This window comes from Molothrus aeneus, chromosome 28 (genome assembly GCF_037042795.1).
Source record: "Molothrus aeneus isolate 106 chromosome 28, BPBGC_Maene_1.0, whole genome shotgun sequence".
Classification (NCBI taxonomy): domain Eukaryota; kingdom Metazoa; phylum Chordata; class Aves; order Passeriformes; family Icteridae; genus Molothrus; species Molothrus aeneus.
In genome coordinates this window covers 1707443-1732510 of record NC_089673.1, presented here as the reverse complement: position 1 = coordinate 1732510, position 25068 = coordinate 1707443, and the positions used below count along the sequence as shown (strand labels likewise).

The following is a 25068-nucleotide window of genomic DNA, read 5'->3' as shown; positions in this document are numbered from 1 at the left end:
CTTAAAGCTCATCCATCCCCCTGCCCGGGGCAGGGACATCTTCCACTGAACAGCTGTTCCCTGCTACCAGGTATAGGTGCACCCTGCTGAGCACCTCATTGTCCCTGTGGTGCTGAAGAGCACCAGAGGGGCACCGGGAGGGACTGTCCCCCTCGGGCTGGCAGCCTCAGAGCTCCTGAGGAGCCAAGCAGGTGCTGGATCATCTCTGCTGCACCTGATGCTGCAGTTCCTCCCCTCGCTGCATGGAGGAAGAGGAAGGTCCAAGGGCAGCAGGTCCCAGTGTGGGAGCCCTGCCTGCCCCACGCTGATCTGCCTGGAAAGGACCATTTGCCAGCCAGAAACCCCCTGAGTGTGGCTGAGAAGGTGCTGGAGCCCCTCTTGTGCAGCTGCCTCTCAGGTTCCAGTTCCTGATGGCTCTGCCAGCACTGGGGATAACAGGCCGAGCTCAGAAGGGCTTGGAACCATAACACAAAATGGGCCAAAAAGGTCCAAAAAAGTTGTCCTGGAGGAGGGTGAGGGATGTGAACTGGGAGTTCAGCCCCGTGTGCCCACTGCTGTGGGCACCAGCACTCCCTGGCTCCAGCACCATCCCCTTGGCACAGGGGGCTGCCACAGCCAGCACCAGCCCTGGCACCAGGCAGGGCTCAGTTCCAGCTGGGAGGGTGGTGCTGGTTGGGGGCTTCAGTCCCATTTGGGGGGGTCTAATAATGGTGTGGGTCCTGGTACTGGTTGGCAGCACCAGGACAATCTGCAGGGGCTCTGGGACTGGCTGGGGACCAGCTGGGGACAAGTCAGGGACTCGGTACCAGCTGAGGGGGCCACGGTGCAGACTGGGGGCTTCCAGTCCCAACTGGAGGCCCTGAACTGGCTGGGGAGCCTGGTACTGGTGTTGGGAGGGTTTGGGGCTGGCTGGGGAGCCTGGTACTGGTGTTGGGAGGGTTTGGGGCTGGCTGCAGGGGCTGGTACTGGTGTGGGGATCCTGCACTGGCTGGGGGGCAGCAGTGGCTGAGGGGGATTTGATTCTGTCCTGGGGTTCCAGTATTGGCTCAGGAGCTCTCGTCCTGGTGTCCCTGTGCCGGTGGCTGTGGGGGGACACAGTCTGGTCCGGCTGGGGGGGGTCTGACACCGGCGGTCGCTGCTGGTGCGGGATGCCCAGCGCCAGCCCGGGGGGCTCCGGTACCATTCCGGGGGGTGATGGCACCGGCAGCTCCGGTACCGGCCGGGGTGCTGCCGGTTTGGGGGCGATGCCAGCGGGGCTCCGGTGCTGCAGTGCCGCGGGTGCCAGCGGCGCTGCGGCAGCCGGGGCGGGGAGGGTGGAAGGGGCCGGTACCGGGGGCGGCGGGGCCGGGCGGGGCGGGGCGGGCCCGGGGCGGCGCTGCCGGTGCCGCTGCCGGCGCTGCCGGTGCCGGTGCCGGTCCGGTCCGGCGGGCCCGGGGCCGCGTGCGGGCGGGGCGGGGGCGGCGCTGCCGGCCCGGCCCGGGGCGGGGGGGCCGGACGGGACGGTGACGGTCCCCGGCGCGGCGGGCCCGGCGCGGCCGCTGGCGGAGCATGAGGGAGCCATGAGCCCGCTGCGGGGGTGGCTGCTGGCCGCGCTGCTCTCGCTCGCCCCGCGGGCAGGTAGGTCCGGACCCGCTCCCGCTCCCGCTCCGCCATCGCCCCGGTACCGGCTCCGGTACCGGCCGCGCATCGCTCCCGCCGCGCTCCCGGCCCCGCATCGCCCCGCTCCGCTCCCGGCCCCGCCGCCGCCGCTGCGGCTTTTTCGCTGCATCGACACATTTTTCCGCAGCGCCGCCCCGCAGAGCCCCGGGAGGGGCCGGGCCCGCGATCCCCCCGCACCTGCTCCGGCCCCGCAGCCCCGGCCCCGCACCTGCCCCGGCCCCGCACCTGCCCCGCAGCCCCGCGTTCCCCCCCGGCCCCGGCCCCGCGCCCTCCACCGCGCTGTCCCCGCAGCGGCCCCCGCCGCGCTCCCTCTCCGGAGGTGGCCGCATCGCAGCCCCCCGTGTCCCCTCCGGGATGTGTCCCCATCTCGCATCCCCCGTTCCCTGCATGCCCCATAGATGTCCTCGGAGCAGCCCTCCACGTCCCCTTGGGATGTGTCCCCATAGCGGCCACGCACCGTGTCCCCTGGCTGTCACCTCCAAAGGTGTCCCTGCACCATTCCTGCTGTCCCCTCCTTGTCCTCTCTAGGGGGATGTCCCCATACCAGTCTTCCATCTCCCACTCGGTGGGCCCATCCCGGCCCTCTCTGTCCCCTGGGTGTCCCCTCTGAGATGTGTCCTCATTCCAGCCCCCTCTTTTCCCTGCATGCTCTCTCTAGGATATGCTGATCCCACCCCAACCTTTCCTCCAGGTGTGCTGGCATTTCTGAGCTCCCTCTCCCCTGCATGCCCCCTTCCGGAATGCATCACTTTATCAGCCACCCATGTCCCCTGTGTGTCCCCTTCAGGACATGCCACTGTATCTGAGACCTCCTGAGCTTCCCCACCCCGCTGTGTTCCCCTCCTGGTCACCCCCATGCCCTGGGCACCCCTCCCAGCCCGTGCTGCCTGGCTGTCCCCTCCTGGGCACACCTGGATGTTCCCCAGCTGTGCACCCTGGGACAATCCCTGTACCCATCCTCCATGTTCCCTGGCCATCCCATCCAGGAGACGAGTGTCCCCTTCTTGGGCCACCTCCTGAGCACCTTCACCAACTCTGTCCCCTCATGCTCCCACCCCTGCGTGTTCCCATCTCCCTGTCCCTCCTCATCCCCTTGTCCCCAGGCCACTGTGTCTCTGTCCCTCCTCCTCCCCAGGTCCACGTCCCCCAGCCCTCCCAGGGTGGCCGTGACCCTGTCCCTGTCCCCTGTCCCGCAGGTCCTGCCTTGCAGGCCGGAGCGCTGCCGCGGAGACTCCCGCGGGCCGCATGGCAGGAAGGGCGGGTGCTCTCCCAAATCACCCACCCCAGCAGGCTGGTGGGGCAGAGCTCGGGAGGAGAAGTCCCAAAGCATCAGCTGGACACCAGGGTCAGGCATGAGCCCGGAGAAGGAGGAGGAGGAGGAGGAGGAGGAGGACCCGTAAGTGAACGAGAGCCCCCAACCCGCTCCCTTTTCAGGGTCCCTGGCAGGAGGTGGCACCTCCAGGTCCCCAGGCAGCGCCGTCGCTGGCCCAGCCACACCCCAGCGTGTACCAGCACCCCAAACCGGAGCCCTGATCCCCCCAGGGACCATCGCACTGCCGTGCTCCCCGTGGGGACACGGACTTGTGCCGCAAAATCCCATTAAATCTGGGAACGGGCGGCGCGCGGGTGTTGGGAGAGACGAAGCCAGGAACAGACTCGTGGGTCCGGCAAGGACGGGCTCAGGCCCCCAGATCCCAGCCGGTGCCGCTCCCCAGCGCAGCCCAGGCTCGGGCAGTGCCCCCCACCCATCCCCGCGTTTCGGGATTTGTTTCGGGGAGCAGCACACGCGCCCCATCCGGCCCGGGGGAGTTGCGGCGCTGGCAGCCGCGGAGGCCGGCGCCTATCGATCCCCGTGCGCGCCGGAGAAAGGCGAGAGGAGGAGCTGCTCTGGCCGCAGAGGTGATTTACACCGGGCTGGAGTGAAACCTCCGGGAAGCGCCGGCAGCCGCCGCGCTGGCGAGGGGCCAGGGCCGTGTTAACCCGGGGTGTCCCGGCGGGAGGAGCTCGGGGCTGGCTCCGGTGTCGGAGCCCTCTCCGGCAGTGCTGCCGGACCCCCGGGATGCGAACGGGGCCCGGGACATCCCTTCCCTGTGATGACAGACAGCTCCTCGTCCCGAGCTGCGCCGGCTTCCCAGCAAGGGCACGGGGCACGCCGCGATGAGTTTGGCTTTTCTGCCGTTTCCCCGGTGCGCGCCGAGTTTGCCGGGCGTGAGGCCGCGCCGCAGCGCTCGGCTCCCGCTGCCGGCGGCAGGAATCGGGAATTAGGAATTGGGAATTAGGTCAGGAGCGGCGGCGCCGCAGGGCGGGAGGAGCGGCGGCTCCGCTGCCGCGGCCGGGCTGGGCCCAGAGCAGGGGGGACCCTCCGGAATCCCCAACACCGCAACCGGGACGCAGGTGCCACCCCAGGGCTCCAGGGGTGATGGGTTTAAACAAAAAAAAAAAAAAAAAACAAAACCAAAAAAAAAAACCCCAAAAAAAAAGGTTTTATTTATGCTGAATTTTTCGGTTAAAAAAAAAAAAAGCATCTTCACAGGCTGCGTATTTGGGTTGGGGTTTTAATGATTATTTGAGTTATGAATTTTTTGGGGGTTGACTGCTCTGCCCCCTGCAGGGGCTGCACCTGGCACAGGTGAGCTTCATGGTGCGTGCCTTCGGCTCAGCCTTCACCCTCGATCTCCGGCTGAACCAGTGAGTGACCCGGGGCTCCTGGCAGGGGAGCCGGCACCAACCAGGGAACCAGGGGGCTGCTGCTGCCCCCCGGGCGGAGGGGAGGAGCTGGGGGTGCCCGGGGATGGGGGAGCTGTGCTGAGCTATCCCAGCAGTGCGGGTGGAGCAGAGGGGACAGGGACCCCAAACCGGGGGGTCCCGTTCTGGGGTGGTACCTTGTATGTGGGTGGTGGGTGGTCTCCCACACCGGGGTGGTGCCCTGCACGTGGATCGCTGCTGTCGTCTCCCTCTTCCTCCTCTTCCTCCTCTCCTTCCTCCCCACCCCACGGCCTCTTACCCCCCACCCTCTCCCGGCAGCCACCTCCTCGCCTCCCACTACGTGGAGCGGCACCTCGGCGCGGGCAGCAACGGCAGCCACAGCACGGTAAGATGTGTGCCAGGCCGTGCCAAACCGTGCCGTGCCAAACCACGCTGTGCTGTGCTGTGCCAAACTACACCATGCTGTGTAAAATGTGCTGTGCCAGTGCAGAGGTTGTGGTGGCCAGTTCATAAATCCCACAAAAGCCCAGGAATGGTCCCCAGCAGCTCATTATCCCCTCGCCCACCTCTGAGTGCCCCTGGGTGCCCCTGGGTGCCCAGCCCTGCCTGGCAGGGTGCTGACAGGGTTCTGGGGGATGCTCCTCGAGCAGGGCATCCTGAGGGTGCCTGGCACCGAACCCCAGAGCCCTGAGCCCGGTGTGGGGCAGGGCGGCACCCCCGAGGCTCAGCGCCTTCCCCGCTCCGCAGGGCGCAGGGGAGCACTGCTACTACCAGGGCCGGATCCGGGGGCAGCCCCGCTCCTTCGCCGCCCTCTCCAGCTGCCAGGGCCTGCGGTGAGTATCCCCCGGGCCGGCAGGGGGGCCGGGGGCTGCACCCCTCTGCACCCCGACACGGCCGCCTCTGTTTGCAGCGGGGTCTTCTCGGACGGCCGAGCCACGTACCTGATCGAGCCCCAGGAGGGCGCCGAGCGCGGGCAGGTGAGCGCTGCCACCGCCCCAAGGTGGCTCTGCCTGTGGCCTGGGGACAGCCATGGGGACACGGGGACGTGGCAGTCCTCCTGTCGCACGCATGGCCGTGACACGCCTCTCCCCGCGGCAGGGTCTTCGACCGCACATCGTGCAGCGCATCCCCAGCTGCCCCCGACTGGGTGAGCGTCCTCACAAAGCTGTCCCCCCTGGCGGCCACCTCGGTGGCCCTGTGTCCTGCTGTGCCACCAGCTCTGTCCCTTCCCTTCAGGCTGCCTCTTCCCTGCGCTGAGCCAGCGTGTCCCGGCTGGGATTCCAAAGCTGCGGCGGCGGCGGCAGGTCAGTGGGGACAGCGGGGTGCACAGGGGACAGAGGACACGGGCAGGGGACCGTGGTTGATCTGTGCTCGGTGGCTGAGGGTACAGCCAGGCGCCTCCACCACGTCCAAGAAAAGGACCAGCTAGCGTGGCAGAGCTCGGAAATGCAAAAGGCTTAAGTCCTTTAACTCAGAGTTCAAACCCTCTCCCTAGCTTAACTCAAATCATCTCCCATGACTAACTACCCTCTCTTAACCAACCTCATCACAGCCCTCTCCTGTGCCCTCCCAATTTAATTGCAGTAGCCTTCCTCACGCTCCTCCGTGGGTGTTTGCAGAGCGCTGTTCCTGCCGGGAACACTGATGGGGCCGCATCCCAACCTCCCCGTGGCTCTGCCCGCTCCCTGCATCCCAAACATCCCCGGAGGGCTCGGGAGCTCCATCCCAGCTCAGCCGCGGGTTCCCCCTGCAGGTCCGCCGAGCCCAGCACACGGTGCACAGCGAGACCAAGTACATCGAGCTGGCCGTGGTGAACGACCATGAGCTGGTGAGCGGGGGCGTTCCGGGGCTGGCGGGGGCGGTGAGGGGTCGGCCTGGCCCCCCTCCCAACCCCACCTGGCCCTGCTGTGCCCCCAGTTCCTGCAGCTCCGCAGGTCCGTAGTTCTCACCAGCAACTTCGCCAAGTCCGTGGTCAACCTGGCTGACATGGTGAGGGGGGACTCAGGGAGGAATTTGTCCCTGGGGGGGTTGTCCCTGGGAGGATAATCCCCGGCATCTGAAGGATTTGTCCCTTGGGGGCTTCATTACCCTTCATTCCCAAGGGATTTATCCCCAGTGGGCAATTCCTGGGTTTATCCCCACCCTGGTGGGTTTGTCCCTGCTGGGGTTATCCCTGAGGGGACTGTTCCCAGCAGCTGGTGGATCTATTCCCAGGGAGTTTGTCCTTAATTCCTGCTGGTTTATCCCGGGGTTTGGTCCTCAGCACCTGCTGCGTTGGTCCCTTGAGATTTTGGCCCCAGGGAATTTGTCCCGCTGTTGTTTTTCCTTTGGCACCTGCTGGGTTTGTCCCTGGGGAATTGTCCCTGGTGACGGATGTGCGTGCCCAGCTCCTGGAGTTGTCCACACGGGTTTGTCCCCAGGAGTGCTGGGTTTGTCCCTGGGAGGGGTGGCGTCCCCCGCACCGTCCCTTTGTCCCCACAGATCTACAAGGAGCAGCTCAACACCCGCATCGTGCTGGTGGCCATGGAAACGTGGGCGGCCGAGGACCGGATCCGGGTGGGACAAGACTCCCTGGAGATCCTGAACGAGTTTGTGAAGTACCGGCGGGAGGGGCTGGCAGAGCACAGCGACGCCGTCCACCTCTTCTCGTGAGCGCTGCGCCCACGCGTCCCCCCCGGGGCCGGGGACAGCGTCCCCCGTCCCCACCATCCTCTTCCTCGCAGGGGTCGGACGTTTCTGAGCAGCCGCAGCGGCACCGCCTTTGTCGGGGGCATCTGCTCCGCTGCCCGCGCCTGCGGCGTCAACGAGGTGGGTGCGGTGGGACCCCCCCGAGGGGCGCTGGGGACAGGGACGGGGGTGCCCGAGGTGACACCGCGTCCCTCCCGAGCAGTACGGCAACGTGGCTTCCATGGCGGTGACACTGGCACAGACCCTGGGGCAGAACGTGGGCATGATGTGGAACAAGCACCGCACGGCCGCAGGTACCGCGGGGACAGTGGCGACAATGGGGACACGCCACGGTGCCACCGGGCTGGCAGCGGGACATTGTGCAGCCTCAGCCCTCTCCTCTCCTCGCAGGGAACTGTCGCTGTCCGGACCCGTGGCTGGGCTGTATCATGGAGGACACAGGGTGGGTGCCCGGTCGGGGTGGCGCTGCCACATCCCTGCCACATCCTCTGCCACATCCCTGCCACATCCGTGCCACATCCTCTGCCACATCCGTGCCACATCTGTCACATCCGTGCCACATCCCTGCCACATCCCTGCCACATCCGTGCCACATCCTCTGCCACATCCCTGCCACATCTCTGCCACATCCCTGCCACATCCCTGCCACATCCGTGCCACATCCTCTGCCACATCTCTGCCACATCCCTGCCACATCCCTGCCACATCCGTGCCACATCCTCTGCCACATCCCTGCCACATCTCTGCCACATCCCTGCCACATCTCTGCCACATCTCTGCCACATCCCAGCCACATCCGTGCCACATCCGTGCCACATCCTCTGCCACATCTGCCACATCCGTGCCACATCCTCGCCACATCCTTGTCACATCCCCTGCCACATCCCTGCCACACCTCGTGTCACCGCTGCCGAGCTCCTGCCCGGGTTGTTGTGTCCGGCAGTGCCCCCGGGCAGGGTGTGGCGGTGTGACAGTGACAGTGACAATGAAGTGACAATGACCCCACCCCTCAGGTATTACCTCCCGCGGAAGTTCTCCCGCTGCAGCATCGATGAGTACAACCAGTTCCTGCAGGACGGCGGCGGCAGCTGCCTCTTCAACAAACCCCTGAAGGTAAAGCGGCCCTCCCGGCCCCTCTGGGGGTCACAGCGGGGACCGATGCTCTGGGGGCGCCTCCCGGGGTCCCTCGAGGTGTCCCCAGCCCCGGCTGAACTCGCGGAGCGGGGGAGCCTCGTGCCTGGCAGCAGTTTGGGGGTGCTGCCATTCCCGGGGATGTGATGCCCTTTTGGGGGGCTCACGGCAGGGGATGGCTCGGGGTCCCCAGCAGCTCCCGTGTGTGTGTGTGTGTGTGTCCTGTCCTGTCCCCCCTCGGTGCCGGCAGCTCCTGGATCCCCCGGAGTGCGGCAATGGCTTCGTGGAGGCGGGCGAGGAGTGCGACTGCGGCTCGCTGGCGGTGAGCAGGGCCAGGGGCTGCTCCCCCCGCCCGGGGGGGCTGCAGGGCTGCCCAGGGGCTGATTCCAGCCGCTGTCCCGGCAGGAGTGCGCGAGGAGCGGCGGAAACTGCTGCAAGAAATGCACCCTGACCCACGACGCCATGTGCAGCGATGGGCTCTGCTGCAAGGGCTGCAAGGTGAGGACATGGGGGCACCCGGGGGGCTCGGGGGGGGCAGGATCCGGATGTGGATCCGCTGGGGTCTGTCCCCTTCCTGCTGAGTGGGGTTTGTGCCCCGGGCAGTACGAGCCACGTGGAGTGTCCTGCCGGGAGGCTGTGAACGAGTGTGACATCCCTGAGACCTGCACCGGGGACTCCAGCCAGGTCAGTGGGGCCAGGGGACACTGTGGGACACGTTGTGAGGCCTTGTGGCATCACCCAACCTCTTCTCCATGTCCCCACAGTGTCCCCCCAACCTCCACAAGCTGGATGGGTACTTCTGTGAGAACGAGCAGGTGAGTTCAGCCCAGGGCTGGGCTGGGCACATCCCCGCAGGCTCCTTGCGCATGTTAAAAGTGTATTTGGGACTGTCCAAGGCTTGGGGCAGCCTGGCCTGGTGGGAGCTGTCCCTGCCATGGCAGGGGATGGAACTGGATGGGCTTTAAGGTCCCTTCCAACCCAAACCAGTTTGTGACTTTTTGTCAGCAATCGCAGCCACAGCTGAGCCATGCACGCACACCTGGGTGTGGGGTTGGGGGTTTTGGGGGTCCTGAGCCCCTGGGTGTGGGTTTGGGGGTCCTGCTGTCCCCTGGCTGTGCACACACGTGGCTTTTGATCCCTACACCACATGAGCTGGGGCAGTGCTCCTGGCACCAGGCATGGGGGGATGTGTGGGGGGCCTCATTGTCCCTGCAGGGCACGTGGGTGAGCCCCTCTGCAGCCTTGACACCTCTCCCCAGTCCCCTGACCCCTGTCCAGCCCCTGATCCTCCTCCAGGACCCCTGACTGCTGTCCTGTCCCCTGAGCCCCTTCCAGGACCCCTGACTGCTCTCCAACCCCTGAGCCCTCTCCAGCCCCTGAACTTCCCCCAGCCCTGACCCCTCTCCAGCCCCTGAACCTCCTCCAGTCCCCCGATCCCTCTCCAGCCCCTGAGTCCCCTCCAGGACCCCTGTCCCCTCTCCTGTCCCCTGAGTCTCCCCCAGCCCTGACCCCTCTCCAGCCCCTAAACCTCCCACAGCCCTGACTGCTCTTCTGTCCCCTGAATCTCCCCCACCCTGACCCTGTCCCCTCCCCGCAGGGCCGATGCTACGGCGGGCGCTGCAAGACCCGGGACCGTCAGTGCAACGCGCTCTGGGGCCGCAGTGAGTGCGGGCGGGGCCGGGAGGGGACGCGGGGGTGACGAGCGGGTGACACTCGCTCCTCTCTGCCAGGCTCGGCCGAGCGCTTCTGCTACGAGAAGCTGAACGTGGAGGGGACGGAGCGGGGGAACTGCGGCCGCGAGGGGCTGGGCTGGCTGCAGTGCAACAAGCAGTGAGTGTCCCCTGTCCCCTCACACCGCCCCTCCCGCTGCCACCTGCCCGCCCTGGTTATTGGAATACAATCCCAATATTGCTGGATGGAACGTGCCTGGGCTTGGCTGGCCCTTGCTGCTTGGCCAAGGGCGGCAGCTGTGGTGGTTTCACCTCAGAGACACCTTTGGCTGGCTGGATGCTGCAGCCGGCACTTGGGACAAGTCCAGGCCTGCAGGAGCTCAGGTTTCCCTCTGGAGGAAAGGCTTTAGGCCATGGGGAAGGAAAAGGGAGTTGGTTCTGCTGGAGGGTTTTGATCCAGAGCTTTATTCCTGGCACACAGGCCTCTGAATCCAGCAACAGCTCCAACAGAACGGCCAAACCGTGTGGTTGCTGTGTCTTTTAACCCAGGGAGAGGGGGAGGGAAGGGGTAGGGATCCCACCAACCAGGTAAAGGAGGGGAAGTCTCAGGGGACAAATGACACCTGGATGGCCCAATGTCCCCAGAGCTGAGAGGCATCTTTTGAACTCTGCCAATCACACGATGCCCTTTCTGGAATGCCAAGATTGAGGGACAGCACTCAGCAGGGGGCAAGGGAGGGAAGGGAGAGGGTATTGGCACACCTGGGAGAAGAGCTGGGATAACTGAAACAGGCAATTACATCACACTGCAACACCTGGTGACACCACGCTGTCCCCCTTGAAGGGACGTCCTCTGCGGCTTCCTCCTGTGCGCCAACATCTCGGGCTCGCCGCGGCTGGGGGAGCTCAGCGGGGAGATCGCCACCACCACCTTCTACCACCAGAACCGCTACGTGGACTGCAGGTACCGGCAGCGCTGGCACCGGCACCGGCCGCGGCTCCTCGGGGCACTGGTGTCACCCGGTGTCACCCGGTGTCACCCGGGGCTGTCCTGCCACAGGGGCGGCCACGTGCAGCTGGTGGATGGCTCGGACCTGAGCTACGTGGAGGACGGGACGCCCTGCGGGCCCGGAATGCTCTGTCTCGACCGCAAATGCCTTCCAGCCACCGCCTTTAACTTCAGCTCCTGCCCCGGCAGCTGGGACGGGAAGATCTGCTTCGATCACGGGGTGAGGGGCGCGCTGGGGACAGGGGATACCCTGGGGGTGGCACAGTCCGTCCTTACGAATGGGATTTGTGATGGTTCATGGAGCGATGTCAGGGTGCAAAAAACCGACACGGCACAAGGGGGTTTGCAGTGATAATCAAAACAAATGCACCTTGATTGAATGACCAGAGCAAAATGCGATAGAGGGATTAAGGGAGAGAAAAAGATAGAGAAGAAGAGAGAAAAAAGAGAGGGGGGGGGGATATAGCTACCAAACATAGCAATATCCCCACACTCATGTGGGGATAGTTTTTCTGAGTCGGGGGTTATTTGGGCGAGTGAAAAGTTTAGTGCAGTCAGGAGGATACTTAGGGTTAGTATGAATAAGATTATGTTTATTATTCTTCTCTGGATTTAAACCAGATTCTAAGGATTGGAAGTCAATTGTAATTAATATACTAGAAGAGTAAGATCCTCATCAGTAGATAGAAATGTAGAGGAACAGACCTTTGGTCCAGTCCAGTCAAGGATCCACCTGTTATGTCAGGGAGATCTCAAAATCTCTGGCTAACTCAGAGGTTTTTATTATGATAACTCTATTGCAAATTGCTGTGGGTGGAGGGGGGAAACAGATACAATAAGGAATAGATGTAACAGGTAGTCCATGCTCTCAGCAGTAAACCAGAGCCATTGTGTTCTTGGTCCAGCGGTCACAACCTGCAGGCAAACATCTCGCTCTGGTCAGCTTGCCTCCCCCACACACCTGCCCCGGGCTGGGGGTTTCAGTCCCAGTCCTTGGGAGGAGCAGAGGGGCCTTTTCACATGGGGGTTTCGTGTCTCACTCCTTGATGGAGAGGCTCCTTACATCTCAGTCTGTCTGTCACGGTGGTTGTAAAACAGGTGAGGGTCTGCTGTGGGGGGACCACCCAGAACTCAGGAGAAGTCCAGCCAGGCCGAGAGGTGGGACAGCTCCCAAGGCTGTTGTTGAAAAAAGGGCACAGTGCCCCCTTCTTTGGGCTCATACAGCAAACAACACCTGTGAAAACAATAACTTAGCAATGCTCTCAGGTGTCTGGGCCTTGTTGGCATGTGACTTTGTCCTTCAGAGCCAGAGATTTTAGACAGGGGGTTTTCTCTTCAGTGATCCCCAAATGAGGCAGATGAGGGAACATTCGGACAGACTCTGACAGGGGGTGGCACTGTCCTGTCACAGGTTTGCAGCAACGAGGGGAAGTGCATCTGCCGGGCGGAGTGGACGGGCAAGGACTGCAGTGTCTACGACCCCATCCCGGAGCCGAAGCCCACGGGGGAGACGGAGCGATACAAGGGTCCGTGTGCCCGCGGGGACAAGGCTCCCTGCTGTCCCCAGGCCACACAGGCTGTCCCGCTTTGTCCCCAGCCAGAGTGTCCCCCACCCGCCCTGGTGCCGCAGCTCAGCCGGGCAGGGCTGCGTTTGTCCCCTCTCCCAGGTGCCCACAGCTCTGGGCCATGCCTGGGGCCGTGTCCCCGCATCCTGTCCCCACTGAGGTGGGTCCCTGTGCTGGGTTTGCCTCCCTCCCGGGTCCCCACAGCGCTGGGGCTGTGTCCTGGTGTCCCCATGTCCCCTCCCCACTGACGTGTTCCCTGTGGCTGGGTTTGTCCCTTTCCCGACTCCCCAGGGTTATGTCCCCATGTCCCCATGTCCCCATGTCCCCTTGCCACTGACGTGTGACCCTGTCCCCTCCTCCCTGTCCCGTCTGTCACAGGTCCCAGTGGCACCAATATCATTATCGGCTCCATCGCGGGGGCCGTGCTGGTGGCTGCCATCGTCCTAGGGGGGACAGGCTGGGGATTTAAGTAAGCAGCCACCGCATGGCTCGTCCCCTCTGCTGCTGCTGTCACCGGCCACGTCCCCTCTGCACAGCGTCACCGCCGGGACACTGCCAGTCCCCCCGCGGTGTGGCCTCGGCTCCCCTGGCCCTGCCTGGTCCCCTGGCCCTGCCTGGTCCCTTGTCCCATTCCCTGCCTGCCCCCAGCCCTGCCTGCCCTGCCTGCATGTGCCATCGGGGTGTCACTGTCACCCCGAGCCCGTGGCTGTGTCCCCAAGCATGGGGTGCTGGGTCGGGGCCCCCCCTGGGACACTGCTGCTGCCTGTGGGGGGACCGGGGACACCGGGGTGGGGACACAGCGGGGACACGGGGGTGGTGGCACTAACGCTGCTCTCCTCTCCCCCTGCCACCCCCCCAAGGAACATCCGCCGAGGAAGGTACGACCCGGCGCAGCAGGGAGTGTAACCGTGTCCCCCCCATCGTCCCGTCACCGTCCCTGTCACCGTCACCGTCACCGTCCGGCAGCCCGACGGCGTGGGAGCCTGTCTGTCCGTGTGCTGTGTGTCCGGCCGTGCTGTCTCCATCTCTGTGCCCCCTCGGCTGAAGGGGAGCAGCCCCCAGGGGAGGGGGCCTGACAGCTTCCCCCCCCCCCCCCCGGTGCTGGCTCATTTCAGCTCAGTGTCCCCCCGTGTGTCCCTCCCGTGTCACAGCCCCCCACTAAACGCTCCCCACTTCTGTGTTGCAGGTCCGGGGGGGCCTGAGCGGGGCCGCTCTGCCCCACCCCCCCAGCGCCTCATTAACACCAATTAAACGGGGCGGCGCTGCCGAGGCTCCGGCCGAGGAGGAGAGCGCGGGGGGGGCACCCGGGAGCGCCCCCCGGCCCCCCCAGCACGGCCACGAATGTACGGGGACCCCCCGGCCCCCCCCGGCAGGCGGCACGGGAGCCATGAATGTACCCGCGGGGCCAGGGGACCCCCGGCCACATCCCCACATCCCCCTGCCCTCCAGCAGCATCTTCCAGCTGGGCCCTGGCACCCCAAAAGGCAGGGCAGTGTCCCCAGGACAAGGCCAGTGTCCCCAGGATGGGGCCAGTGCCCCCAGCACCTGGCCAGTGTCCCCAGGACAATGCCAGTGTCCCCAGGACAAGGTCAGCATCCCCAGAATGGAGCCAGTGCCCCCAGGAAAATGCCAGTGTCCCCAGGACAATGCCAGTGCCCCCAGGATGAGGCCAGCATCCCCAGAATGGGGCCAGTGTCCCCCGTACCAGACCAGTGCCCATCCCCAGTTCAGGGCCTGGAGTTGTGCCCCCCCTGCCCAGTGCCCAGGCTGGGTCCCACGGGGTCCTGCACCCCAAACGTGCCTCCCCACCCCCCAAAGCAGTTCAGTACCCCCACGTGGGGTTTGTCCCCTCAAATTGTCCCCCCATCCCCCAAGCCATGGGACTCTGAAGTCCCCAGTGGTGGGACAGGCACCCAGGGGTGTCCCCCAAGGCTTCCCCCACTTCCCCAGCTCAGGCAGGTGAAACCCAAACTGGTGGCACTGGGGTTGGGGGGGACAGAAGGGTACAGGTGAGCCCTGGCCTGGGGACACGGGGCAGCTTGCTGGGTGGCACTTGTCACCCCAGCCCCAGGACAGGCTGGTGGCACCCCAGGCTGGCTGTCCCTCACCCCCGTGGCAGGTCAGGGGGAGGCATCACACCCCCCATGGCACGTGGCACTTGTCACCCTGCATGGGGTGGCTCTGCAGGGCCACCCAAAGCACAGCACCACGGAGCACTGGGGGCCACACTGGTCCCTGTAACCACTGGTGACACTCAGCATGGAGGGGACATCCCCGGTGACACTTGGTGACACAACCCAGTGTGTGTGGGGACGCTCCTGGGGACACCCAGCACGGAGACAATGGGGGACGATACCCACTGTCCACAGCAGTGTGGGGTGTCCCCTCTGTGTCCCCTCCCTGCCCACCACCAGGTCCCTTTGCCATGGAGAGTGACCAAAGGTGTCCCCAAGCCCAACCATGGCCGTGTGGTGGCACCCAGGCTGGTGTGACACCCACTGGACACCCACGGGTGCTGTGGCTGTGGTGGCACCCCAGGGGACAGGGTGGGAGGTGACAGCCGGACAGGGGGGGGCTGGACATCCCCTGGCTGGGATCTTGTCTGGGCTGGGCCACCTGGGGGCCTGGGACCACGGTGGGCATCAGGGTCTGGGATCAACCCCCATCTCTATCACTGTCACCAGAGTGTCCCCACAGCTGCCACAGCCACAGCGCCGGGGCGCTCCCTGCGGCGAGGGGACACCCCCGGTTCAGAGCAAGAAGCCACCGTTGTCACTGGGTTTGGGGACATAAATATATATATATATATATATATATAAATATAAATACTGGGATTTTTCTTAATGATTTTAACGCTCTCAGGGTGGCGGGGGAAGGGCAGGGGGGGCACCCGGTGCTTCCAGAGCCAAGAGAGCGAAGCCCCCCCGGCCCCCGCTGCTGCCACGGGCCCGGCCCGGCCCCGGCGCCGCCGCCACCCCCGCACCGCCCGCTCCGTCCCCGGCCCCGAGCCCCGCTTTGCACGCGCTGGGAGCCGCCACCGGAGCCGCCGGAGCCGCTCGGCCCTGGCTCCGGCCTCGGCCAACTCCTGCAATGTCGCAGAATTTATTTACAATAAAGATTTGGAAAAGGATGGGGCTGTGCTGCTCACCCGAGTGGGGAGGGGGGGACGCGGCCAGGGGGGCGGGAGGGTGCCCGGATTTCATCCGTGAGGATGCTGCGGCCCTTGGGTCCCTCCAGCTCATCCCAGTGATGTCCCCAATGTCCCACATTCCAGCCTGGCCTGTCCCCCACCATTGCCACGCTGAGTCAGGAGCATGGAGTGTGTAAACTCGACTTAGCCATAGCAAATGTAGTGTTGGTAAATCCTGTGCCAGCCCCCGCGGTCATACAGGAACCCAAATTAACTTTATAACGGCCTAAAGAGTAGTCACAGGTTATCCAAGTATCCTCCCGGCATGGAGAAGATGGCACATGGTGAGTGTCACCCAGCTCCCTCCTTCCTGCCTGGCTGGGGACCCTGTCCCACCGTGGGGACACGTGGCTGCTCCTCGTCCCAGCACAGGGATGCTCAGAACCTGTGCAAGGACACGGATCCATCTGTCCCACCATGGGGACACTGCCACCCCTGTCCCAGCACGGGGACACGGTTCCGTCCTTGTCCCAGCATGGGGACACTGCCACCCCTGTCCCAGCATGGGGACACCGACACGGCTCCATCCCTGTCCCAGCACGGGGACACCAGTCCATCTGTCCCAGCATGGGGACACTGCCACCCCTGTCCCAGCACGGGGACACGGGTCCATCTGTCCCAGCACAGGGATGCTCAGAACCTGTGCAAAGACACAGCTCCATCAGTCCAACCATGGGGACACCGCTGCACCTGTCCCAGCACGGGGACACTGCCACCCCAGTCCCAGCCCAGAGACATTTCTCCAGCCCTGTCCCACCATGGGGACACTGCCACCCCTGTCCCAGCATGGGGACACTGCTCCATCTGTCCCACCATGGGGACACAGCTCCATCCCTGTCCGAGCATGGGGACACTTCTGCATCCCTGTCCCACTATGGGGACACTGCTCCATCCCTGTCCCAGCTCGGGGACACGGCTCCATCCCAGGAACAGCACCGTCAGCTGAGCGAGCACCCTGCAGGTCCTGGCAGGAGGGGACTGGGGACAGGTCCTGGCAGGAGGGGATTTGGGACAGGTCCCCAGCCCCCAGAGGGACCCATGGGGACGGAGCACGGCACCAGCCCGGGGCAGCGCGGTCACCGGCACGGCCAGGCTCGGGCACACCGGGCTCATCTCTGGGAACACCGGGCTGAACTCTGGGAACACCGGGCTGATCTCTCCCCTCACACGGGGCTGATCTCTCCCGGTACCGGGCTGATTTCCGGGCACACCGGGCTGATCTCTCCCCTCACACCGGGCTGATCTCCGAGCACACCGGGCTGATCTCTCCCCTCACACCGGGCTGATCTCTCCCCTCACACCGGGCTGAACTCTGAGCACACCGGGCTGATCTCTCCCGGTACCGGGCTGATTTCCGGGCACACCGGGCTGATCTCTGAGCACACCGGGCTGAACTCTGGGAACACCGGGCTGATCTCTGAGCACACCGGGCTGATCTCTCCCCTCACACCGGGCTGATCTCTCCCCTCACACCGGGCTGATGTCTGAACACACCGGGCTGATCTCTCCCCTCACAGGGGGCTGATCTCTGAGCACACCGGGCTGATCTCTGAGCACACCGGGCTGATCTCTCCCCTCACACCGGGCTGATCTCTCCCCTCACACCGGGCTGATCTCTCCCCTCACACCGGGCTGATCTCCGAGCACACCGGGCTGATCTCTGAGCACACCGGGCTGATCTCTCCCCTCACACCGGGCTGATCTCTCCCGTCACACGGGACTGATCTCTCCCCGTCACTCCGCTCTCCTCGCACTCCGACCAGGAGAGGGCTCTCCCAGCACGGCCCAGGGACGCGCAGGAGCCGCTCCAGGTCCCCAGGACGCTGCAGGGACACGCGTGTCCCCGCGGTGCCATCCCCGCACATCCCTGCTCGGGGTCCTGCGCTGGTCAGAGGGCACCACACGAGCGTCTCTGCCCGCCGGGCACAAGGGGCAGCATTCAGGACAATTCCTGCTGTGCCACCTCCCCCGGAGCCCCCAGAGTGGGGCTGGCGGCGCCCCTCTCCCTGCGGGTCCCTCGGTGTCCCCGGTGGTGGCAGGAGAACGCACCGGGCCCAGCTCCTGGCGGGGATGAGCTGAGCTCCAGGGCTGCTGGGGGTTCCGAGCATCTCGAGGTGCTGGGGGTGCCCGAGCACCTTGTGGTGCTTCTGGGCGTGCCCGAGCATCTCTGGGTGCTGCTCCCTCCGGAGGACACCCAGCCCCGGGCAGGGGCCTCTCTCTGGCTCCTGCCCACCTTATTAAAGCCATCACCCTGAGCCTCTTCCTCTGCCCCCGTGGCAGGACAGGGCAAGGTGTCACCCTCTGGTGACAGTGACCAGGGGGTGAGGGGGGTCTGCACCAGCACCTGCTGACCCCTGTGTCCCCCTGTGTCCCCCTGTGTCCCCCCTATTCCCCCCTGGGGGGGCTGCAGGGGCAGCTCTGCCCCCCAGGAGGGGTTTGGTGCAGTTTTGCTCCATCCACAGCAGAGCTGTGCCACAGCACTGAGTTATTTTGGGCTGGTGTCGAGATACCAGCGCGATGAGTGAGTCAGAAACGTTCCAGATGCACTGGCTGCTTCTGAATCTTGAGTTATTCAAAATCTTTGGGGTCAGGAGGGCAAAAAACAAGGAATTCAAATGGGCCCAGCTGAGGCTGCTGCCCTGCAGGGTCACACAACACCCACAGCTCTTGATCAGGGCAGGGCTCCTCTGCCAGGGGCTGGGACACAAGGACACCACAACGTGTTGGATGTGCCTGGCAGAAGGGAGATGGTCCTTGGCAACTGCCCAGGGCCACAGAAGCTGCAGGAGGCAGCAGGTCTGGTGTCCAGAGACACCCAGCACCCCAGGCTGCCCTTTCTCTGCATCACAAACTTTCCTTTCCTGCTGCCCCCGTGGCTGCCCCAGGCACAGAGCATTCCTGCCTGTCCTCAAGTTCCTTCATCCTCCTCATTCACTGCTGCTGTCAGGGATTGTCCCCGCGCTCAGCTCTGATCTCGCTCCTCACGCTCTGCTCTCGCTGCACCTGCCAAAGGCCAAGCACAGCAGCCCATGGGGGAAGCCACAGTCTCCTGTTCCTGTGCTGAAACCAGGGAATTGTTCAGCTGGAAATTCCCTCTAAGATCATTGAGTTGAACCATTCCCAGCACTGCCAGGGCCACCACTCACCCCTGTTCCCAAGTGCCACATCCACATGGCTTTTAAACACAGCGACTCCAGCACTGCCCTGGGAAGGTGTGACAATGCCTGACACCTTTCCACAACGCAATTTTCCCAAGATCCAGCCTAAACTTCCCCTGGCACAACTTGAGGTCATTTCCCTTGTCCTGTCCCTGTTGCTGGGAGCAGAGCCTGACCCTCCCAGCTGTCCCTTCCTGTCAGGAGCTGTGCAGAGCCACAAGGGCCCCCCTGAGCCTCCTTTTCTCCTCAGCTTTTCCTCATCTTACTCCTGCTCAAGACCCTGAACTTGAGAATCAAAAATCCAAGCACATCCCTCATTATTAGTAAACCCAAAGCAAGAAGGAGCCAACGCCTCCCCCACGCTGTGTCTGTGCCATTGCATAATGGGAAACCCTCAAACCTAAAATATCCCAGCTCCTCTGGTGCTTGGAGCTCATGATTGACCATCTGGCAGGAGGCAGGAGCTGCTTTGGGGTGAGCTCGAGGACAAAAGGCCCCAAGGAGTCCCCAGGAAGGTGTGGGGGGCCAGGCTGGGGGTGCTGAGGGGGCTCAGATGAGCAGAGGGAGGCTCAGGTTGCTCCCCCATCTCGGAGCTGGGAGATTTGGGGCACCCCAGGAGCATCAGATGGTTGGGAAGCACCTCTGCAGTGTGATGGGGAAATGTGAGCCATGGGGGACATCCACGGATCCTTGGGGTTACCTGTCAGGTGAGGGAAAGAGCACCCCAAAAAGATTCCACAGCCATGCAAATAAAAGGAAATTCTGAGCACAGAGAAGGACAAAGGGGTTGATTGCAGCTGAGAAACCCTCCCAGGGCTGGCACCTGCCTGGCACAGAGCTGCCACAGCACTCACACCTGGAGTAATGAGAGCTTCCTGCTCCAGGAGGGATCCTGGAACACAGCAGGGCTTCATCCAGCTGTGCCAGCTGTGCTCCAGGTGAAAAACAGGAGAGGAGAGGTCAGGACAGGACAGGACAGGACACTCTGATCTCTCCCAGAGTCCCAGCACAGTGTGCCCTGTGATGGAGCATCTTCACTGAGCCTCTCTCAGTTGAGGCCTTTCTCTGACACATGGCAGATTCAGGGAAATGGATGGGTTTGTCACCATGGAGAAGCTCAGCAGGAGGAGTTTGCACACCTCAGGTGGAAGCAGATCCCAGCTCTGCCTCGCCCACGATGGGAATTTTGCTTTTTAGGTTCCAGATGGAAACAAGACACAAAGCCAGGCATGGGGAAGAGGCCATTTGGGGAAAGAGCTGGCACTGCACAAGGCACTGCAGAACAAACAGCCACGGGGGCAAGGACAGAGCCAGCCCCCACTGCCAAGGCTCTGCACATCCCCAGGGGCGGGGGCTCCACCTCTGGGTGCACCAGGAGGAGCCAGGCAGGCTGGACTGGAATGAGGAAGGGTCACAGGAGCTTTAGGAAGGGCAAACCCAGCAGGTCCTGGTGGCTGCAGGGACCTCCCAGGCTCTCCCTGCTGAGCCATTTGGGCTGACCAGAGAATCACAGGAGATTAAAATCAAACCCATCTCACTCCAGCCCCCTGCCAGGGGCAGGAGCACCTTCCAGGCTGCTCAGAGCTCCATCCACTTGCAGGGATGGGGCAGCCACAGCTTCTCTGGACAAGCTGTGCTATGCCTCAGTAATAAAAATATAGTAGTAGTAGTAGTAGTAGTAGTAGTAGTAGTAGTAGTAGTAGTAGTAGTAGTAGTAATAATAATAATAATAATAATAATAATAATAATAATAATAATAATAATTTGTAATTATAATATATAATTATATATATTATAATTATATATGATATATAATTATATATAATTATATATAATTATATATAATTATATATTATATAATATATATAATTATATAATATAATATATATGATATTATATATTATATAATGTATATAATAATATATATAATTATAATATATATTATATATATAATTATATATTAAAATTATATATAATAAAATTATAATTTTATTATAATTATTATAATGAATATAATTATTATATTTCTTATAATAGTATAATTATATTACAATTATAATATATAATAATATATGAGATCTATTATTATATATAATATCTACAAATATATATATATAAAAATATAATAAAATATTATAATAATAAATAATATAGTAATAAAATTCTTCTTTCTTAAATTTAACCCGAATCCATCCTTCTCCAATATAAGGAGGAGGATCGATTTAGATTAAATTTAAGAAAGAAGATTTTTATATTCCTTGTCCCCCCTCATCCTGTCACAACAGGCACCACTGAAGAATTGGTCCCCATCCTCTTATCCCCTTAAATGCTGAAAATCCCAGAGTTCCCCAGTGCTCAAGGAATGTGCAGGGGGATTGTTCAGCTTTTAGGTAAAGATCCCTGAGCTGAAACCTTTGCTGACCCCTGACTCAATTTCTATCAGCAGAGGGGATCCCACAACAGCAGAGAATAAGGACATCAGCAGAAATTTGGGTTTCCCACAAAACAGACCCAGGTCCAGCACCAAATCCCTTGGAAGGATTTTTAGAGGCTTGAGGAGCTCAGGGGAGGGACCAGGCAGGAGCACTGGGAATGGAGCATCCCCCTCCCAGGGCACTGAACGTGGGGGGAAAGGGAAAAGGAAAGTGTAGGATTGAAGGGGGTGCATGGTGGGGATGGACAGGGATGAGAGATCTCTGCAGCCAGGGCTGGAACTTGGGGTTCATTGCAAAGGGCCTGGGTGCAGGGCCCTGCTGGGAGCTGCCAGGCACAGCTCAGAGCAGGGCTGAGAGAAGAGAGGGGGAGAGAGGATGAGAGGGTGAGAGAGTAAAAGGGCAAGGGAGCAAAAGGCAAGAGCTGAGAGACAAGAGGTAAGAGCATAGAAAAGTAAGTGCTAAGTTCTTGTTACAATACAATAAATCTTCTTCTGTGTTGAATATTCTGATTCTCACTAACCAATCTAATACAAGATACAAATCCTACAGCATTTCCATACAGCCTATAAGAATCATTACATTACCACACTGGGTTACATTTTAAACCCTAAAAACTCCTCTTTGGGCCCCTTCTGCCAAGCTGGCAGGGTCTGCTCTGAGCCTTGGGCCTGTCTGCAAGCAGAGGGTGTTGTTCCATCAAAAGGGGATCACCTTCAGTGGCCCCACCATTGTTTTCCAGTTGTTCAGTAACTGAGGGATCTCAAAGCTTGTTTTCATTTCAATCTCACTTATAGTTTCTATATTCTCAAAATCTTTTGCCAGACAATCATATTTATAAGGCTTTCCTGTTTCATCTTCCCCAACAGGAAAGAGGAGCAGAGCCCCGGGGCCAGCTCAGGGACTGAGGAGGAGGAGGAGCAGCCCCAGGGCACCGGGGATCCCACGGGACAATGGGGAGGGAGCTCGGGGGTCAAAGCTCAGTCACACCAGCGCTGTTCCAGCCCAGACGATCGGGGAAGGGAAGGATTTTCACCAGGCAATGGCCCGGAAACAGCACTGAAGGCTTTGGTGTCCTTTAACTTCGCCAGCTCCGGAGGGAGGGCGCAGAATTCCCGGGGAAAACGGGGGAAACCCAATTCCCTGGCTGGAGCGAGCAGCAGCATCTCCCAAACGCCCTTTAAGGAGCGCTGTCCTGCTGCCAGGCGTCCCTTGGAGCTCTTTTCCAGCTCTTTTCCAGCTCACAGCCCGTGACATCCCAGCTCGCTTTAACCCCTGCGCTGCCAGGTGTTGGGAAGGATGAAAGTTTGACAAGAAAGTCTCACAGATACGGATGCTTAACAGAAAGATTTTGGAATATAGAATATGAAGAAGGAATAGAGATGGAAGCAAGTTTTGATAGAGAAGAAAAGAATTGCTGAGCCAGTCTCACTGGATAACCAAGGAGGCAAAGGATCTGTAAGTTAGAAGGGGTTTTTATGGCTTAGAGCAAAGGATAAACCCACCCCAAACAAGAAGATGTTTTTACCAAGCAGAAAGAGAGCACAGGCAAAGTTGCAAGTAGAAAAAAGGTCTCAGAATTTTCCACTGCAAGAAAACTGAAAAACAACTTCTGGCTTAAACTGTGATGTACTGACTTTGAGTGATTGGAGAACAGTAACATGAATATGGTAATTACAGTAGTTATGATAGGCTATAGATAACAGTTAAGGTATAGATTGGTTCTACTGTATGAAGATGCTCAGCAAAGAAAAGTATAGTGACCAAAAGAAAAGTAAATAGTGCAATGTAACCTAAACTAAGGGTCTCTGGAGCTGACAGCTGTGGGCACAGCTCTGTCACCCACAACCCTGGGCTGCTGTAACCTCTTGGATGGAATAAACTGCATTTTGTATACAATAAACTGCATTTTGGATGGAATAAACTGCATTTTGTACACAATAAACTGCATTTTGGATACAATAAGTTGCATTTTGGATGTAATAAACTGCATTTTGAATACAATAAACTGCATTTTGAAGAGCCACCTGGAGTCCCACATCTCTCATTTAGGCTCTTACAGCCAGGCATCCCTTGGAGCTCTTTCCCAGCTTCCAGCCCATGCTATCCCAGCTCGATTTAACCCAAAGGGAGGGTTTGTTTTCCCCATTTCCTGAGCTTTTCTTCCTGGTCTTTGGCGATTTAGAATGAGCAGTTTGTTCAATCAGGTCTCCTGAGGTCCTGGCTCTCCTCTCTGGGATGTTGGTGGTGCCTCAGCCTCCAGGTCAGAGAATTTTATGTAACTCTCTCCTCACCCTGCTCTGACTCTCCTTTCTTCACAGGGAGCCTCCCCTTCCTTCCCTGGATAGCCAAAAACCCAAAATGGCTAAATTTGGGCACTGCAGAGCATCCTAATGCACTGTTTTGTTAAAAACCCAGCAGGCTCCTTATGCTGCTCCATCCAGCAAGGGGAGGCAAGAGGGGAAAAGAAAGCAGATTTCAGAGGCAACAATGAAACCAGGATTTCATTTCACAGAATCACAGAATCACTGAGGCTAGAAAAGACCTCTGAGAGCATCAGCCTTGGACCCAGAGCCACACAGGGTGTGCCCCTGAGTGACATTAATCCCACCCTGCTGAGCCTTGGGCTGTCCCCCTCCTCTGTGCACAGGGCACAAGCCCCAGGGACAGTGTGGCCTCTTGGAGACACTGCCAAAGGGAACTTTGGGGCAATCCCAGGTTCTGGGTGAGCCAGGGGATATCTCTCACCACAAATCTCCATCCTTTAGGGTGAGGTGGTTGATTTATTCCCGTTCCCAGCCTGCCCAGCAGCATCCATGAGCCCCTGGCAGCACCAGGTGGGATTCACTGCTCAGCATCCCCACATGGGCTCATCCTCTGCTCCCCTCTCTGCACTCTTCTCCCTGCCTTTCACCCAATAAAGTCACTTTTTCTGAGATACAGAGAATGCATCTGGGTTTGTTCTCAGCACTGCCCAGCCCCACTCCCAATTTCCTCACTCTGTTCTTACCTGTCTGCAGCAGCAGCTCTGGTCACCACCACTTTTCCTGGCACTGGGAGGGTCCCAAACTTCCCATTAACTCTCTTTGAAGGCAGCAGCACCTGCAGGAGAGCTGGAGATTATTATATTATGTATAATATATAGATAATATAAACCCATCAATATACATATAGCATGTATGTTATATATGTATATTATATTATATTATAGATCAATATAATATTATATAACCACCAATATACATATAATATGATGTATATTATATAGATATATAAAACCATCAAAATCAGACTGGTTTGTGTTGAAAAGGCCTTTTTAAAGCCCATCCAGTGCCACCCCAGCCATGGTAGGGACACCTTCCACTGTCCCAGGCTGCTCCAAGCCCTGTCCAGCCTGGCCTTGGGCACTGCCAGGGATCCAGGGGCAGCCCCAGCTGCTCTGGGCACCCTGTGCCACCCTCACAGGGAAGAATTCCATCCCAGTATCCCATCCATCCCTGTCTTCTGGCAGTGGGAAGCCATTCCCCCTTGCCCTGCCACTCACAAGGGCCCTGCTGTGTTCCCAAAGCTGTTTTCAGTACAGAACAGGCTTTTTAAAAAGTTTGTTGATCACACTTTTTCAGGTGATTTCAATTTAAATGTTATGAAAAGTCTGGCAAACATTCATAAATGGGAACATCAATTTTCTAGGATAAAAAACACTCGGGGGGGGGGGGGAAATAAATAACTCCCCTCAGTCATTACACATCTTTAAATGAGAGCAAGACAAGAGCTGAGGAGCCACCCTGGAGCTCCTGAAGCAGAGCAGGGTTTGTTTGCTGGCTGAAGGAATCCCACTCCTCAGCAGGGCTGGGACCCTC

At 60.3% G+C, this 25068-nt stretch overlaps 1 protein-coding gene across 5 annotated transcripts; it reads left to right on the top strand.

Annotated features, from left to right (window-relative positions):
* Nucleotides 1-1496: 1496 nt before the first annotated feature.
* ADAM11 (ADAM metallopeptidase domain 11) lies at nt 1497-15558 on the top strand. 5 transcript variants are annotated; one of them, XM_066566717.1, is made up of 28 exons: nt 1545-1617; nt 2318-2350; nt 2856-3055; nt 4271-4347; nt 4684-4750; nt 5113-5198; nt 5276-5342; nt 5464-5512; nt 5602-5669; nt 6119-6193; nt 6283-6354; nt 6847-7013; nt 7089-7173; nt 7256-7346; nt 7444-7495; nt 8067-8166; nt 8435-8506; nt 8590-8682; nt 8788-8868; nt 8949-8999; nt 9782-9845; nt 9915-10014; nt 10699-10818; nt 10915-11083; nt 12275-12389; nt 12807-12897; nt 13289-13306; nt 13615-15558. In XM_066566717.1, exons 1-28 carry the CDS (start codon nt 1560-1562, stop codon nt 13628-13630), a joined length of 2337 nt encoding a protein of 778 aa, XP_066422814.1. In that variant the 5' UTR covers nt 1545-1559; the 3' UTR covers nt 13631-15558. The 5 variants fall into 5 exon arrangements, with proteins under 5 accessions (XP_066422816.1, XP_066422814.1, XP_066422817.1 ...); XM_066566720.1 differs by lacking the exon at nt 12807-12897; XM_066566716.1 differs by lacking the exon at nt 13615-15558 and having other exon boundaries at nt 13289-13456.
* Nucleotides 15559-25068: the final 9510 nt, after the last annotated feature.